An 18,163-nucleotide genomic window follows, 5' to 3' on the forward strand; every position below is an offset into this window, starting at 1 on the left:
CTTTACTTGCCTACCTTGTAGCTTTTAGAAGCAAGGTGGCCAGACCAGATCCACCCAAATGTGAGACTGCCAGGGAAGGAGGAAACTGTGCTCAGATTTGTTGACAGACAAATCACTGAAGGAAAGAAGGCTCTCCAGAGGGTAGCCATTGGAGAGCTTTGCCACCAATTTGATCTGTACAAGATACTCACCACCTCTGTCCTCTTTACTTCCTACTTATATGTCTGTTAGGACTCAGAAGAGTATTGAGGTTAAGGGACGGAATAAATTTAAAATTTCTATTATTACATATCACATAGGCCTTCACTTAAGATCACTGAACACTTATTGTATGTCCCAATGTGTGCCACTGCCCCTGACCCATGCTGCTGTATCTCTGATATGGATGATTACATGTGCCATCGTTGGTACTTGGGTCAGTGTCTTTATTTGGATGGAGCCATTATTGAAAAAGACTCTGATGCTGGGAGGGATTGGGGGCAAGAGGAGAAGGGGACGACAGAAGATGAGATGGCTGGATGGCATCACTGACTCGATGGACGTCTCAGTAAACTCCGGGAGTTGGTGATGGATAGGGAGGCCTGGCGTGCTGCGATTCATGGGGTCGCAAAGAGTCGGACACGACTGAGCGACTGATCTGATCTGATCTGATCTGATTTAATGTATTATACTGTTTCATATGAAGCCACACACACACACACACACATATGGGGCAACCCACAAAAGATACTCTGTGACAAAGTTAAAAAAGGCTGTTTCCACAGAGCTATCTGAAGGCATGGGGAAGAACAATAGCCGCAAGCAGAAATCACAATGGGTCAATGTTGATATAATCACGGGATTTTGAAGGCCAGAAGGGAAAGAAAGTCAATTGAGAAGGATGTACTACATAGCAGGTCTTGGTGGATATACAGTTCTGGGGAGTCTTAGCAGTACCAGGGTGCAGTTCATATACCAGTATACAAATGATTTAACAGAAAGGCATTCAAGGGTCTTAAGAGTCAATCATTACCACATCCCACAGGCGATGGACTGCAGAACAACCCAGCTGCCCAGAGGCAGTGGCCAAACCAGGGAGCTGGGTTTAGTATGAATGACTGACTCCTGGGAAGGAGGGCGTTCAGAGGGGGCTGGGGATAAGGGTCAGAGTCCAAGCTGGAGAGAGGACAATGAGCTAAGGGTGGAAACAAAGGCGAACCAGAACGGCAGCGGGCAGATTGCAAGCTCTGCACTGGGGAATCAAGCTTTGCTTTTAGAAGGCGCAGGCTGCAGCAGGGCGGGCACTAGCCGCGGCGTTCTCACAGCCTGCAAGGGCGCCGGGCTCGTCACCCCGGGGCGTGGGCAACCCGCGGCCGGCATCCCTCCCCCGTGCGCCTCCCGGCAAGCAGCGCCTGGCAGTGCCCACCGAGGGCAGGGCGGGGCGCAGGCCGGGCAGCGCTATAGGTGGGGCCGGCAGCTCGGCCGCCGCTGACGCAGTGCGGGCCAGCAGCGGGAGAGTCCAGGCAGGCGTGGAGGGTTCAGCCCGGCCGCCCGCAGGCCGCGTTCCCATCGGAGGGGGCAGGGCACACTCACCCGGCCAACAGCAGGCCGCCGGCGGCCTGCTGGCTCCGCCGCCGCCGCCGAGCTCGCCATTCAGCGCGCCTCGTCTCCGCCCCAGTCCTGGGGGCTGAGCTGGGGAGAAGGGGCGGGCGCCCGCGAGCAGTGAATCACCGCCACCTCCTCCTCCTCCTGCCTCAGAGCCGCCGCCACCTTTCCATTCAGTCGCCCAACATGGCTGGAGTGCGGCGGAGGTGAGCCGACCGCCCCCTGCAGCTCCAGCCTCCTGAGCGCGAGAGCCGCGGCTCCAGCGGCGCCTCAGTTCTGCGGTGCAGAGGCCCAGGGACCCGGCTGTCGCTCGCCGCCGTCATGTGGGGCGCCCCGGACGAGAGCTCGGTGCGGGTGGCTGTCAGGTAAGGACGGACGCGGCGAAGGGCAGGCTGCAGGCTCCCTGAGAGGATCTGCCCTGAGCTCTGGAAACCGAGCCCGCGGGTCCCCGCCGGCCTGGCGCGCGAGGCCGGGTGCTGGCCGGAAAACCTCGCGCCCTCGGCCTCCTGGTGTTTGCAGGTGACGGGCGGCGCCGGGTCCCTGGGGGCGTCCTGACTCCTCAGCGGGAGAAGCCGTTGCCTTCTGCCCCCTCCAGGTCGCGCACCCGAGGAACAGTTGCCTCAGGTTTGGCCGCCTTGGGCGATCGCCTGTCGGGCTTTGCCCAGAGGACCTGCCTCTCTCCAGAGTTGTGGTGCGCTTCTTGTATTTGTAACGTGACTGTCTTTACGGGTACCTGCAACTCCGGCCTTCGTAGGCAGGAGACAAAGCCTCAGCACAGCGCTGCCAACCGCGGGGGTCTAGATCTCTGTGCAAATAAATGGACATCTTGTTAAGCACTGGCGGGGACTAGATAGCAGCAGCGTGTGGGTGTTGAGGACATTTTGGCGTTGCAAGGGATATTATATTTAAGGGAAAATTCATTGGTAATCAGTCTGTAGAAGCAAGAAGACTCTTCAGTAAGTGGAAGGGTTAAATGAGGGAGTGGTGAAAAAGAAACATCCTGAGGTTCAGCAGGGTGGTTACAATATAAAATTTCACATTCCCGAGTGTAAGTTTTTAAATACTAGATACATCAAAATTGTAATTTGGTCAAGGACAGATACATGAGAATCGAACGTAATTTGGATTGTTTTGATACGTATCGAGAAGCGGAGCTCTGACAGTTGCTCATGGAAAATTGCAACATCATCACTGAAATATTAATGAAGGCTTCATGGTAGAATAAGTGCGTTTCTTTTATAGCTCTGATACTTTACTGTAAGTTCATTTCTCTTTATGTACACGTTATAGGATTATAAAAATAATCTGTTTTCTCTGAGAAATTATTTTTTTAAAAAATTCTCCACCCTTGTAGTCTTTCTGAAAAGCTGTTCTTATCCTATCATGTCAGCATTTCAATAGTTATTTTAGTGACAAATCTTGTTAGTTATGGAAATGGTAGTTTTATATATACTTTGTATTTTAATCAATCTAAAGAATAAGATCAATTTCAAAGATATTTGTCATTCCCTTTACAGACCAGGAGATAACCACCCATGGAGGTGACATTTTTATGACTGTTTAGAATCACCTGTTATAAAATTTTTGAAGTTTTAATTTGGCCTCTCTGGGTATTTTAGGGTTATTTATTCAGTTGTTGGATTAGTTGTTTCTCCTGTTTACTGTTTCTACCTCTCTTTTAGCCTTTTAACACTTACTAGTGACTCTACCACCACAAAGGAAGGGGAAGGAAAAGAGAGGAAACTCAGTAAGAAGCAGTTTTGTTAATTAGCAGATCTGGTCGAAGAAAGTGAAGAAGGAGCATAAAATAGTAATGAAAAAAAAATTTGGCTATCAGAGAAAAAACCTGTTGTTACAGAGTTAATATTTTTATCTGTGAATTCTGTAGAATATCATAAGGTAGTGTATTGACCATGCAGTTAAAACTGATGCTGCTTGCAATGGAGATAAACAGAGTAATGAATCACCCCAAAGTGATATTGACAGATAAATAACTTATATTTGCTTTTGATATGCATATTAGCTTTTTAAAAAGGAAATATGTGTGGGTCTGTTTGTTGGAGAAAGGCTTTATAAACACACGTTGTGAAGTAAGCCATATTTTGAAGGTCTATTTTATTTTTATTAAATACATTGAATAGATTCACTGGTTAAACTTATTTTGCATAGGATAAGAATAGCTTAGATAGCACTTCTGTATTTATAAAGTATATGGACGTTTATTTCCATTTACAACAGATATTTATTGAAATTAAGTCCTATCTCTTTTGTCCTAACCTCTGAGCTAAAAAGAGAAATAATTATTGGACACGCAGTATGTGCCAGGATCAGTGCTGTGTGTTAAGATGTTTTATATGCTGTGAAATTGCATTTATTTCTCATAACAATCTTTGACTTAGGTCTGTTATTACTATGGCCATTTTACAGGTGAGACACAGAAGGATTAGGTGATCTTCCCCAAGTTAAACTGGTAGCAAGTGGCAGCAATAGCATTCTACCTCTAGACAGCTTGATTCTAGAGCTCAAATTCGTAACCATTAAATCTATACAGGTGAGAGGCAAGAACATCCTTTGCAAACCTTTACTTAGCTTAAGGTTACTTGCCTCTTCCTGGTTCTGAACTAGTTTAATTAAAAATGAATGACTTTGACAGGATTTTTATGCCTTATATTTCTAGAAAAGATAGAGCTCAGAAAGGGGAAACCTGAACTTACCTAAACTGTTTTCCCAATTTTTAAATCTTTGCAGTGACCTCCAGTCTTACTTTCCAGTTTGTGATAGACTTTATCAGCAGGGTAAATAAATCAACACATAGACACAAATGATCAGAACAATTGATTAACTTTTACCCTTCAATGATTGTAATAACAAGTAATAGAAAGTTGGCTGTACTTGTGTAAATGCACGGTGTCCTAGAGGTCTTTGTGTTTTATCAGATATGGAGATTTACCAATGTGTTAAAGTTGATGACTGTATTTTAGGTTTCTCAAAATAAGTGCATGGGTCATATTATATGACCTTTGGAAAAAGAAGTTAATAGAACATTTCTTATTTCGGGAGAACATTTTAAATTCAATTTCTGAAAAATGCCTTTGGGTAGAGTATATCTGAGATGTTGGTGGCGCTGGTGATAAAGAGCCTGCTTGCCAATGCAGGACACCTAAGAAATACAGGTTCAATCCCTGGGTCATTAAGATTCTCTGGAGAAGGAAATGGCAACTCACTTTAGTATTCTTGCCTGGAAAATCCCATGGACAGAGGAGCTTGGCGGGCTATAGTCCATGCAGTTGCACAGAGTCGGATACAACTGAAGCAACTTAGCACTGCAGCGTGGAGGTGTCCTGTAGGGTATCTTTCTTTCATTGTGTAGATGTGGATTTAGGACCCCCCTCCACCACTATGCAACCCCATGTGGCTATTGAGCACTCAAATGATGATTAATGCTGTAACCAAACCAAACTTGGTTTCACTCTCCCATCACACAGCAAAGCCAATCTGTTGACACCAGGTTGTGGTGAAGTAAAGGATAGCTTATTGAAGGGTACCCACTGTAGGGCCAAGCAAGGAGAATGGGCAGTTCATGCTCAAAAGATGCAAATTCCCTGATGGCTTTCAGGGAAGGGTGTTTAAGGGCAAGGTGAGGGACAGGGTCACAGGGTGCCGGATCAGCTTTTGGGTATCTGTCTGATTGGTTGGTGGTGAGGTAACAGGGTGATATTTCAGGAGTTAACATCATCAACCTTCTGGTTCCAACTGGTGTGGGGTCTACCTGCTTGTGGTCAGCATGAGGTTAACTTCTTTCACTTGGTGGGGGCTTTAGTATCTGTAAAACCACTCAGGGATGTGGCTCAGAATATTATCCATAGCCCTTGTGGAGGAACTAATGGCCTTTGACTTACTTTTAATACAAATAGAACTGTTAGTACTTTGTCTTGCTTGACTGTTTTCCTTTCTATCTGCGTTACTCTGATTAAATATGCTCTTAAGAACTTGGGGACGGCTAAAACTTTGCAAACAGGAGCCTGGTGACATAGGGTGGGGTGTGTCTGTCCCCAGGAAGGCCCTGAAGGGTTGCTTGGTTTCAACACTACTGAGAATCTAAATTTTAAATTTTATTTAATGTTAATTAAATTTAAAAACTGTCCATTTAGTTTTTGGAAAGCTTGTAGTTATGCCTGAAACAATGTAGTTATATGGACCTATTTTTTAACTGTAAAGTTTATCAAATCTAAATACTTATAAAGTATTTCTGATGGAAATTTAGTCTCCAGATTGACATGTATTTTCTGTGTTTTATATATATACATATATATATATATATATTTGATTTTAAAAACAGTATGAGAAAATGAATGTAAATATATCAATGATCTTTATATTGATTACATATTAAAATGATGGTATTTTGATATGTTGAGTTAAATAAAATATTAGAATTATAATAATGTCATCTACTTTTCCTTTTTTAAAACGTGGCTACCAGAAAGTTTAAAATTAAATATAATGTTGTTGCCATGATATTTCTATTGAATAGTGCTGCTTTACAGGTTTTTAAAGATGTGAGAAAAAGTATAGAAAAAAATGTTCACAAATGTTACTCAGCCATAAAACGGAATGAAATTGTGTCACTTGCAGAGACATAAATGGATTAGAGGCTGTCATACAGAGTGAAGTAAGTCAGAAAAGAGGAAAACAGATATCATATATTAATGCATATATATGAAATCCAGAAAAATGGTATAGATAATCTTATTTGTAAATCAGAAACAGAGACACAGATGTAGAGAACAAGTATATGGATACCAAGGGGGAATTAAGGGGTGGGATGAATTGGGAAATTGGGATTGACACATACACACTGTATGTATAAAATAGATAACTAATGAGAACCTACTCTATAGCATGGGGAACTGTACTCAGTGCTCCGTGGTGACCTAATTAGGGAAGGAAATCCCCGAAAGAGGGGATTTATATGTATGGCTGATTCACTTTGCCGTAGAGCAGAAACTGATACAGCAGTGTAAAGCAGCTAGGCTCCAATAAAAAAGTGAAAAACCAAAAAACTGTTCACAGCCACCACGTCGTAGATCTGGTATTTTCTGTAGATTAAGAAAATACCAAAATATTGGGTGTCTGTTTTAGAGTGGTTGTATATATAAACACACATACATAAGTATCTATGCACGTATATCCATGTAAGATTTGATTTAACAGTAACATTTTTCCCCTCTGGGTTGCATAGGTATAGAAAGTTATGGGTAATAGGTTGATGGTAACTGACTTCCTAGAAAATGTAGTAAGCTGATAGATGCCATCTACAAAAATGAGCAATGAGGTTTAGTGTATATTCTGTTCTTATTACCTAACTAGTGTACTGAATTGAACCATTCAGTTAACATTTTAAACTCAAACATTTTGAATTCTAAATCTGGAACTTTATGAAATGATGTGAATGAAAGTACAGTGTTTGCTGCAAGGCACCTACTTTGGGGCCAAGCAAGAAGACTGGACAGTTCATACTTTCCACGTCTGATGGTGATATACTATTTGAAACTTTTTCCCCAAGAATTTTAGCTTTCAAAATACGAGAGGAACTGAAGGAAAATGGAGCTACAGAAAGGACCATTGTGTTTTTATGTCATTGTCTATGTGATTGTGAGCTAAGATTTTTTGCTTAGCTTTGGCAGAGAACAGGACATATCCTTGACAGCAAGTTTGGATTAGTGTGTAATGATGTTTAATTTGCTGTGTTTTTTACCTTACTACAGCATTTTTAAGAAGTGACATTGCTCAGGTAGCTTAAGTGCTGATTGGAATGTAAATGCTCTGTTTTGAGTCCTTCACTGGCACTGATTTGCAATGTGATCTCCTCGAAGTTTTCTTTTTCCTCATGCTGAGGTATTAAGGGTTGTAAGAACTTTGCATATGCAGTATATGAAATGTATGTTTTTTTTGTTGTTAGCCGAACTGTTGGCACTAGTGCTGCCTCTTTATTGATAGGAAGGAACTGTTTTAACATTTAAACTTGACTTTCCCACAATAAATTTATTGTAGGTACTGCTGTTACTTAAGAGAAAACTTTTTGGCTTTTGTGGTCTCTTTGTCCAATTCTGGCTGTAATACAAATAGGCAATATTTTATTTAATATACATTAAAACCGTATGAGGTGGGCTGGACAGATATTATCCCTATCTTACAGATGTAAAACTGAGTCTCAAAGATACTAGGTGACCTGTTCAAGGTTTCTCGCCACTAAATACCAGAAATGGAACTCAAACTCAGACTTCTGGTACCTGTTTCTTTATTCTTAAAAATATTTCCAAATGTTTTCAAAATATTTCACATATTAATGTCAATGTAATAAGGATCTTTCCAGCTAAAACACAAATATACATGTGATGTAACTTATTTGAAACAATTTAATGTCTAAAGAATGTAGAGGCAGATAAGCAAGGCTTTTAGAAATATTTTGTGGAAACAGATGGTTACCTGCTGTTCGATCATTTGTTTATTCCTTCCTTCATTCATCAAGTATTTATCATGTGCCTACTATGTGCAGAACACTTTCCTACTACTGAGGATATAGAGCATACATGAGAGACGTGGTTCCCACTTTCATGGAGCTTAGACCTAGCAATGTGAGGCTCTTTTAGTGCACAAACTATGTTGAATCTAACACAAAACATATCAGTAACACAAACTAGAAATTAGAGAAAGTTGTTGCAGTTTAGTTTTTTATCTGTCACTTATTTTCTTCAATAGCATTTTTTGGGTTCATACTTTCTTGAAGGACAGTGACTTAAAAAACAGAAATTGCACCCTGCTTACAAGCACATGTCATACAAAGTTTGGACTCCAAAGCCTGTGCATTAGAACGATATTTCCAGTTTTGTATGTGTGGCATGTGTACCCTACATGTATGTCTTTGTATTTGGATCATAAAGTAAAGGAAATGAAACAGAGGAGACTAAAGAGCTTGTGGATGATATGAGTTTAAAGTCAGTGAAGTTATTTATTTAAATATGAGTTAATGCTTTTTCTTCAGATAAGGTTTATTAAGTTTATAGTGTGGGAGGCCTGATTGTTATTTGGAACTCCACAGAAGTTCAGATTTCATGTCTAATTATTACTACCCCTTGAGCTCTTACCCTCTTACCTGCTAATTAGTTAATATTTTGATGCATAATTATGGGTTTGTAAATGATGCACTAGAAATTCCAGTTTAGTGAAGCCATGAAAGCTTTGTAGTTAATTTCATAATGTACCCAGTCTTCCAGTTCTCATCCATTTCTCCTCAAAGAAATGAACTTGAAATATCCTTTATTATGGATAGTTTCCCCCAAGACATGTTATAGCTCACCTATGTGACCTTAACTTACAAATTGTTATTTTCTGTCAACATTAGATACGAAACTATCTAAGTTTCAGATTTAGGAAGGAAGACACATCAGTGAAAATGCATGCTAGATAGTATCATTTGTATTCGGTATGTCATTAAAATGACTTTATTAAAAATAAAATGGATGTTTGTTATTTTTAATGCTTCTCTCTGGAGAGCGGATTTGTGAATTCTGTCTTTGAACTTGGTTTCCCAGTGGATTAAGTATTTAATCTTCTCAGGGTGTTAAAATAGTTTTCTCGTGGCTCAGGCTTTATTTGAAGCAAATGACACAGCCAGTGGGACCATTTTGATGAAATTCTACAATTATTATGAGATAGTTCTTAATGTTTAAGAATTATATTTGAGATTCCTTTGTTTTGAAATTATTAGACATTTATATATTGAACATAACTTTTCAGTTCAGTTCAGTGGCTCAGTCGTACCCGACTCTTTGTGACCCCATGAATCTCAGCATGCCAGGCCTCCCTGTCCATCACCAACTCCCGAAGTTTACCCAAACTCCTGTCCATCGAGTTGGTGATGCCATCCAGCCATCTCATCCTCTGTCGTCCCCTTCTCCTGCCCCCAATCCCTCCCAGCATCAGGGTCTTTTCCAATGAGTTAGCTCTTCACATGAGGTGGCCAAAGTATTGGAGTTTCAGCTTTAGCATCAGTCCTTAGGATTTAGTACCTCTGTAATTATTGGATTTGAAATAGATTTTAAAACTGAAAGGGACCATGAAGGAACTAGCTGGCTGAAGCCCCTTCAAGATAATTGAGGTAACAGAGACCCAGAGCAATTGAGGGAATTGCTTGAGATCCTGCAGCCATCAGCTCAGGTCTTCTGTTGACCGTTGCTTTGGATTTTTTAGGATTTCATGTTTTGCTGTCAAACATCCCAGAAATATAGTAAATTTGTATTTTGTAAACTACAGTTTTAATCCCTCAAGTGCCCTTTTAAAAGTTTAACATTTAAAAAAGTGCCCCCAATCTCAGTGCCCTTTATTTTGGCTTTATGATTGCTTCAATTCTAGAAACTAGACCAGTGATTCTAAGAAGGACCTCTCAAGAGAGAGAGAGAGGGATCCCTGGAGTAGAAATCCAGGTTATATTTTAAGGTTCCTATTATATTAAAGTGTGAAAAAATGCCAACACTAGGTTATAAAAATTGTTAAAACAGACTGATTTCAGCATATGCATGTACCACATTAATATTTTAACAACCACAGAAATACAATATCCTGGTAGCTTAATTTGGAAATAGTATTAATCATGTACATAGAATTTGGTGAATGCTAGGCCTGGGACATGTGGCCTTCTCCCTTTGCCGTCACCTTGGTTCTTAAATTTTTTTCCCTACCTCAATAGATTTGACAATTAGAGCACGTTCCATTAATAGTGACAACCTCAATGTCGGGGGGATGATTGGAGAGTGGGGAAAGATGGAGATAGAGTAGGGTCAGTGTGGTATATTTACTGGGATCTGAAATTGGAGCTGGAGGTAGACATCTGAGTGGTTTAAAAATAAAACACTTTGAGAATTACTTCACGAGAAAGGTGGTTCTTAAACTTTAAAATAACATCAGTCCCTTCTATCCTTACTTTAGAAGGATGTAAGGATACAACACATTTTGGCCATACATTTGGCCTTGCATCCAAAAAATACCCTAAATCCCACCTCTGCTTGAAGCCTTTCTAGACTTTATGCAGGGAAATTTCTGCCTTGTGGGGCCTTATTTATTTATTTATCTGATTCTCTCGCTTTCTCTCTCTAAAATTCCGGTGTGAGAGGTGTATACAATATGATGATTTTCACTGTTTGACTTGAAATGTCCCCCAACCTGAGAGAATATTTGACATTTTTTTTAAAAAATGTTAATATACTGACAGCACTATTAGAACATTTAAAGGACATTGGATATACTGAATTGAAGCAAGGTGGTATTTGCATGTCCAGATTTGAAATGGAGGCCATTCAGGATTTAATCTTAGGGTCAACTTACTTGGGCACTGTACACTTCCATCTACTTCTTCAATAAGAGCAAGAAAACCAAGAAGTTGTTCAAAATTGAGTGTAGCAAGGTGGGCATCATGAGCCCACCCAGGGGCTAAATCAAGGATAGTTTAAAGTTTATTCCCTACTCTTTGGATCTCTTAGTGTGTAGTAAAATTTTAGTTTTTGAGATTGGACTTTACCTTATTCTCAATTTGGGGGAGCTATGTCTGTCACTTAGGCATCACAATATCAGTTCTTCTGAGTAGGATGAATGAATTATATTTTTCACAGGAGATATTCACATTATTTGACATACCGTCACAGAATAGAGACTTTTTCTTTCCACAAACAGGAACAAGGAGCCTTGGAAAGGGTCAAGCTATAGTAACTGTTATGAAGTGATATGTTGAGCACATGGTGTACTAATAAGGCATGAGGTACCTCTACTCTGTTATATTCTTTATAATCTTACTTTTTTATATCAAAATTCATTCATTTATTACATAATTATTGAATGTCTGTTGTGCACTAGAATCACATAAGTTAGAGGCATTAAAGCTGTTGGAAGCAATATGATGTAAGAGAATGAACTTTGGATATTTAGAAAACTGTTTTGGTCTTCAGTTCAGTTCAATTCAGTCGCTCAGTCGTGTCCGACTCTTTGAGACTCCATGAATCGCAGCACGCCAGGCCTCCCTGTCCATCACCAACTCCTGGAGTTCACTGAGACTCATGTCCATCGAGTCAGTGATGCCATCCAGCCATCTCATCCTCTGTCGTCCCCTTCTCCTCCTGCCCCCAATCCCACCCAGTATCAGGGTCTTTTCCAGTGAGTCAACACTTCGCATGAGGTGGCCAAAGTACTGGAGTTTCAGCTTTAACATCAGTCCTTGCAATGAACACCCAGGACTGATCTCCTTTAGGATGGACTGGTTGGACGTCCTTGCAGTCTAAGGGACTCTCAAGAGTCTTCTCCAACACCACAGTTCAAAAGCATCGATTCTTCGGCGCTCAGCTTTCTTCACAGTTCAACTCTCACATCCATACATGACCACTGTAAAAACCATAGCCTTGACTAGATGGACCTTTGTTGGCAAAGTGCTTTATAATATGCCATCTGCTGTGGCTGCTGCTGCTGCTAAGTCGCTTCAGTCGTGTTCGACTCTGTGCGACCCCACAGATGGCAGCCCACCAGGCTCCCCTGGCCCTGGGATTCTCCAGACAAGAACACTGGAGTGGGTTGCCATTTCCTTCTCCAATGCATGAAAGTGAAAAGTGAAAGTGAAGTCACTCAGTCATGTCCGACTCTTAGCGACCCCATGGATTGCAGCCACCAGGCTCCTCCGTCCATGGGATTTTCCAGGCAAGAGTACTGGAGTGGGGTGCCATTGCCTTCTCCAAATATGCTATCTAGGTTGGTCATAACTTTCCTTCCAAGGAGTAAGCATCTTTTAATTTCATGGCTGTAGTCACCATCTGCAGTGATTTTGGAGCCCCAAAAAGTAAAGTCTGACACTGTTTCCACTGTTTCCCCATCTATTTCCCATGAAGTGATGGGACCAGAGGCCATGATCTTCGTTTTCTGAATGTTGAGCTTTAAGCCAACTTTTTCACTCTCCACTTTCACTTTCATCAAGAGGCTCTTTAGTTCCTCTTCACTTTCTGCCATAAGGGTGGTGTCATCTGCATATCTGAGGTTATTGATATTTCTCCCGGCAATCTTGATTCCAGCTTGTGCTTCTTCCAGCCAGTGTTTCTCATGATGTACTCTGCATGTAAGTTAAATAAGCAGGGTGACAATATACAGCCTTGACGTACTCCTTTTCCTATTTGGAACCAGTCTGTTCCATGTCCAATTCTAACTGTTGCTTCCTGACTTGCATACAGGTTTCTCAAGAGGCAGGTCAGGTGGTCTGGTATTCCCATCTCTTTCAGAATTTTCCACAGTTTATTGTGATCCACACAGTCAAAGGCTTTGGCATAGTCAATAAAGCAGAAATAGATATTTTGGTCTTAACCAATGATAAACTTGGCTTTGTGTGTACTTCAGTGGACTTGGGAGAAGATCAGCAGAGACAACCATGTGAAAGCATTTGGAAAATAGTTTTTATACAAACACAGGCAATAATGTTTTTAGTGATGAGTTGGATGTATAACCAACAATGAGTATATTGGTTATATTCCAAACTCTAGCAATTAGATTAGTCATTCTGTAATATGTAATCCATAACTTCAATTTGTGAAGTACATTATAGGTGTTGTCTCTGTTCTTTTGCTTTTTGAGTGCCTATTATATCACTATGAATAGAGCAGAAATGTATATAAATAGTTAAAAACCTTCCATTTAAACAGTCACCTAGTTTTCATTTTGTTTTTAACATGTAAATCACATATCGTCCTTCTCTAGTTTACCAAATTCCTTTTTATATAGTTTAGTATAATCCACCATTTTTAGCCCTGGGTGTTCTTTGGAAGGAATGATGCTAAAGCTGAAACTTCAGTACTTTGGCCACCTCATGCGAAAAGTTGACTCATTGGAAAAGACTCTGATGCTGGGAGGGATTGGGGGCAGGAGGAGAAGGGGACGACAGAGGATGAGATGGCTGGATGGCATCACCGACTCGATGGACGTGAGTTTGAGTGAACTCCGGGAGTTGGTGATGGACAGGGAGGCCTGGCATGCTGTGATTCATGGGGTCGCAAAGAGTTGGACACAAATGAGCTACTGAACTGAACTAACTGAACCATTTTTATTCTTTCTTTTCCCACACAAGACTTTCAGTTGGCATAGTGTTTAGTGTTTGTAAAGTTACAATTAATACAATATACTTTGTGAGATTAATGATAATATTGTATTTGCTGCTAGTTGCTTAACCTGATGTAAGACACTGATGACTAAATTGGTTAATAATAATGTGAATTTTCTTTCTGAACTGGCTTGCACCAGATTTTTGAAAATGTTGCCAATGCTTGTCTTGCTTTCTCTCATCAACCTTGTCAACAATACACTAAACCAAGCTGTGGATTAAAGAGCATCTTAATGAGTAAACTAAGTAAAAAGACCTGAGGTAATAATAACATAGAATTTTGAAAATGAGTTTAAATTTTCTATATTTTTTTCTCATACCTAGAGCTGATGGGCAATGCTCCTGCAGAGTTCATTGAAAGATCTATATGAAAATTTAGCTGAAAACATTTTTTTAAAAGGCTAATACTTAGAAGCAGAAAATAGATCTTGCAGGCATAGTCTATCTTCAAAGTCAGATTTTAATTTCATAAGTTATTTTTATTTGATTTCTTTTCCGGTTAATGAAATAATGTAATCAAATTAGAAAAAAAAATACCTGAGAAAATATGAGAAAAGCAATCAATTATAGGTTACCTCCCTGTTATAATTACTACTAGCATTTTGGTATATTTATTTTTAATCTGTTTTCTTATGTGTACTTATATATTTTTAAAAATTGCTGCCATGTGTATAAACTTTTATTGCTTGATATTTACCACTTAATTGAGTAAAACAAGAATTTTTCCACTCAAGTAAGTGAAATTATTGAAAGCCTACTTTCTGTGATGGGGAAACAACCATTTTTGTTTTCTAACTGTGGTGTCCTTTGACTCAGGTGGGCTGCTTAGAATTGGAAGTCACGACCAGGTTGAATCTAATTTTGTACATGTGCTGCCAGTGATCAAGCCTGGGTCACTCTGGACCTTACTTCACTTCCATGTCACCTAGGCCTCTGGCCAGGCTAGATGTCCAACCTTCTTTCACCCTTAATCCATGCCACCTGGAGGTCCCAGTATGTTTTGAAACAGATTTTACCCAAAATCAACAAACTGTGATTTTGGTAAGGGATTGACATGAAACACGTAAACACACATATATACACACCCCTGCCCCCTGCTCCAGTGTTCTTGCCTGGAGAATCCCAGGGACAGGGGAGCCTGGTGGGCTGCCATCTCTGGGGTTGCACAGAGTCGGACATGTGTGCCCACTAGGCTCCCCTGTCCCTGGGATTCTCCAGGCAAGAACACTGGAGTGGGTTGCCATTTCCTTCTCCAATGTATGAAAGTGAAAAGTGAAAGTGAAGTCGCTCAGTCGTGTATGACTCCTAGTGACCCCATGGACTGCAGCCTACCAGGCTCCTCCATCCATGGGATTTTCCAAGCAAGAGTACTGGAGTGGGGTGCCGTTGCCTTCAGTAGCCCTCCCAAAAGATAAAATCTACTAGAAGTTGATGAATCTGGCCAATATAATATAAAATATATGTATGTTCATAAACAAAATAAATTGATATTTGTTTTTTAATCTCAGTTGATAGAAAAGATTCTCAACTTGTCTTTATGATATTTTGGTCAAAAATGATACACTGGGATTGTTAGGAAACTGAAGTTTTGAGTCAACATTTGTGGTTCTCTTGGCTGTCATTTTGAAATGGAAAATTTTAGTCACGCCTGAACTGTACCTACCTTCACATCAGCATGAAAATGTTGCATGGCTTCTGCTGTGGCCATGTAACATATGTACACTGATGGACTGGCATCTCAATTTGGGTAAAGCTGTCCGTAGACTGTGTGCTGAGCTAGGCCAGGCCACTTGTATGCACTCTGCAATTGCTCTGTATGGGACTAGTGAATCTAGGTGAATTGGCCATTGCTTTTTTTCATAGCAGATTTCCTGACAATGAAATAAGGTAGGCAAGAAGAATAATGTTGAAGGGATCAAGGGCACTGACTCTTGAAATCAAATAGCTGTTCTGGCTTCTGACAGCCCTGCATTCTAGTTTAAAAACATCATAGCTCTGCGACAGTAGTGCTCTGTCATATACCAGTATCCATCAAAGAAACTTCTAAAAGCTGGTTTATCTCCAGTCTTTTTTCTGAATTTGCATTCTTTATTATCCCTTTACCCCATCCTTGCCTTAATTTTATTTTCCTTTACCGCATGGCTTATTGAAAAGAGTTTGGATTTTAGTCACAAAGATTGGAGTTCAAAATTTTAGGACAGCCACTTAACCTTTATGACCCTTATTTTTTCATCTTTAAAATGGAGCTAATACCTTCTTGATAAGACTATTAAGATTATATGAATGTTATAAATGCCTTGCATTTAGAAGTGCTTGGGAGATGTTAGATTCTTTATTCCTCTTTTAGTTATTGCTCTTTCCTTCACTTCCTGCTGCCTCTCATCTCTCTGTGTGTGTACACACACACACACACACACACACACACACACACACACACACACATCTCTTTAAATCTCGCTCTTTTCTCTTATGGATAAGACTTACAGTGACCAACCACAATTTCTTTCTATTCACCTCAAGATTTGGATAATTTCTTTGGTGAGCTCTTTTTCTCCTTAGTTTCTCTATGAAATGGAGAAATAAGAGTACTAATCTCATATGATAGTGAGAATTAATTGACATTTATAAAGCACTCAGAATAATGCTTGGCATATAGTCATTTTGTGTGTGTGCTCACTTGGGTCCGACTCTTTGCAAGTAGCCCACTAGGCTCCTCTAACCATGGAATTTTCCAGGCAAGAATACTGGAGTGGGTCGCCACTTCCTTCTCCAGTGGCATATAGTAGGCCTTGATAAATGTCAGTTGTAGTCATTAACTTGCAAAAATTTATTTCTTTAGCAGGGATTCTTTTGAGTCTTTACTTGAAGCCCCTTTTTACAATGTATTATGTCTGTTTCTAAAGACAAAGCAAAGGGATAATGGGGTATGGTATGGAAGAAATAGGAAGAGATTGGTAAAAGGGCACAAACTGAGTTGTAAGAAGAATAAGTCTTGAGACCTTAATATATAACATGGCAATTATAGTTGTTAACATTGTGTTGCATAATTGAAATTTGCTGGGAGAACTTAAATGTTCTTTTTAAAATAATGGCAAATATGTGAGGTAATGATTGTGTGAATTGAAGGGAGGAACCCTTTCACATGTTTATATCAGGATCATCATAATGTAAACTTTAAATATCTTATGATTTTGTTAAATATATTTTCTGAGGGCTTCCCCATGCCTCAGTGGTAAAGAATGCACCTGCAATGCAGGAGAGACGGAGACTTGGGTTTGATTCCTGGTTTGGGAAGATCTCCAGAGTAGGAAATGGCAAGCCGCTCGAGTAATCTTTCCCAGAAAATCCCATGGACAGAGAAAACCTGGCCGGCTAGTCCAAGGGATCTCAAAAGAGTCAGATATGACTGAGTGACTAAACAAAAGCAACAACAAAATATCTCCATAAAACTGTAAGAAAGGATGGTAAGAGTACATTTATATTAAATAATATATGACCTCCATGTTATCAGCTGATATTATCAGCATTGTATTTATATGGTAGAATGAATACCATTGTTTATCTTTATGAATGTATCGAGTTGTGAAAGTCAAGGCAGATCATTATGCTTTCTTGACCAGGTTGAATAAAATATTTTCTTAATAATCTTTGTTCTCTTTTGTAAATAAAGAATTACATTTCTTTCCTGTTTATCTTTAAGGACATGGGAATACTAATTGATTTCCAACTGCTTACCTGGTAAGGTGAGCTGACTGACACCTTAATCCTTAAACTCTTAAGTATATTCCTTGCTAAATTGTTAACATGAGCACATTCTACTTATGCCAACAGAAGTTTTACTAAGACCCCAAAAGTGATCAGAAATACACACATGCTCATGTCCTCAGTTCACATGTACATAGGCACACATGCTTATACACATGGACATACACATGCATGCTCATACACGTATACACACGTACATACACACTCACTTTATAAATGATCTCTAGAAAAACATCACACTATTTCCATGCCTAATGTGAGGTAATTGAAAGATTTGAGGTGACAGAGTTCCCTTGCTAACTTAAAAAGACATTGGCTTAATTTTAGCCTTTCGTTTTTAGTAATTCATATTATGAGATGTTATTTTGCAAATTTTTGGTTTAAGTACTGTGATTAAAGAAGAAATAAAATCAACTTGTGACTCTTTTTTTCTTAGGACCTTATTCAAAAACCAGGTCTTCCTTTTTATATAATAGTAGCCACTGAAACCTTTGACTAGATGGCTAGTTTGGTTTGCATTGAAAAACAGGTTTCTGAGTGATACAGGATCAACAAACCAAGTCAGAAACATAAATGATCTTGAAAACAAGTTTCACTTTTAGAAACGAACCTATTTAGAAAACAAATTTG

General features: G+C 39.9%; 1 protein-coding gene and 1 non-coding gene across 2 annotated transcripts in view; both read left to right on the forward strand.

The window, feature by feature from the left end:
• The first annotated feature begins 1,582 nt into the window (after positions 1-1,582).
• Positions 1,583-18,163, forward strand: part of KIF21A (kinesin family member 21A) — a 186,146-nt gene continuing 169,565 nt past the window's right edge. Inside the window, 1 exon segment of the mRNA NM_001206918.1 lies at positions 1,583-1,949. Within this exon segment, the coding sequence (NP_001193847.1) occupies positions 1,906-1,949 (44 nt within the window). The 5' untranslated portion in view covers positions 1,583-1,905.
• On the forward strand, positions 1,764-1,828 carry MIR2428 (microRNA mir-2428). The gene has a single exon (NR_030996.1). It is a non-coding gene; the product is annotated as a microRNA mir-2428 (primary transcript).

Source organism: Bos taurus, chromosome 5, assembly GCF_002263795.3.
Source record: "Bos taurus isolate L1 Dominette 01449 registration number 42190680 breed Hereford chromosome 5, ARS-UCD2.0, whole genome shotgun sequence".
Taxonomy (NCBI): domain Eukaryota; kingdom Metazoa; phylum Chordata; class Mammalia; order Artiodactyla; family Bovidae; genus Bos; species Bos taurus.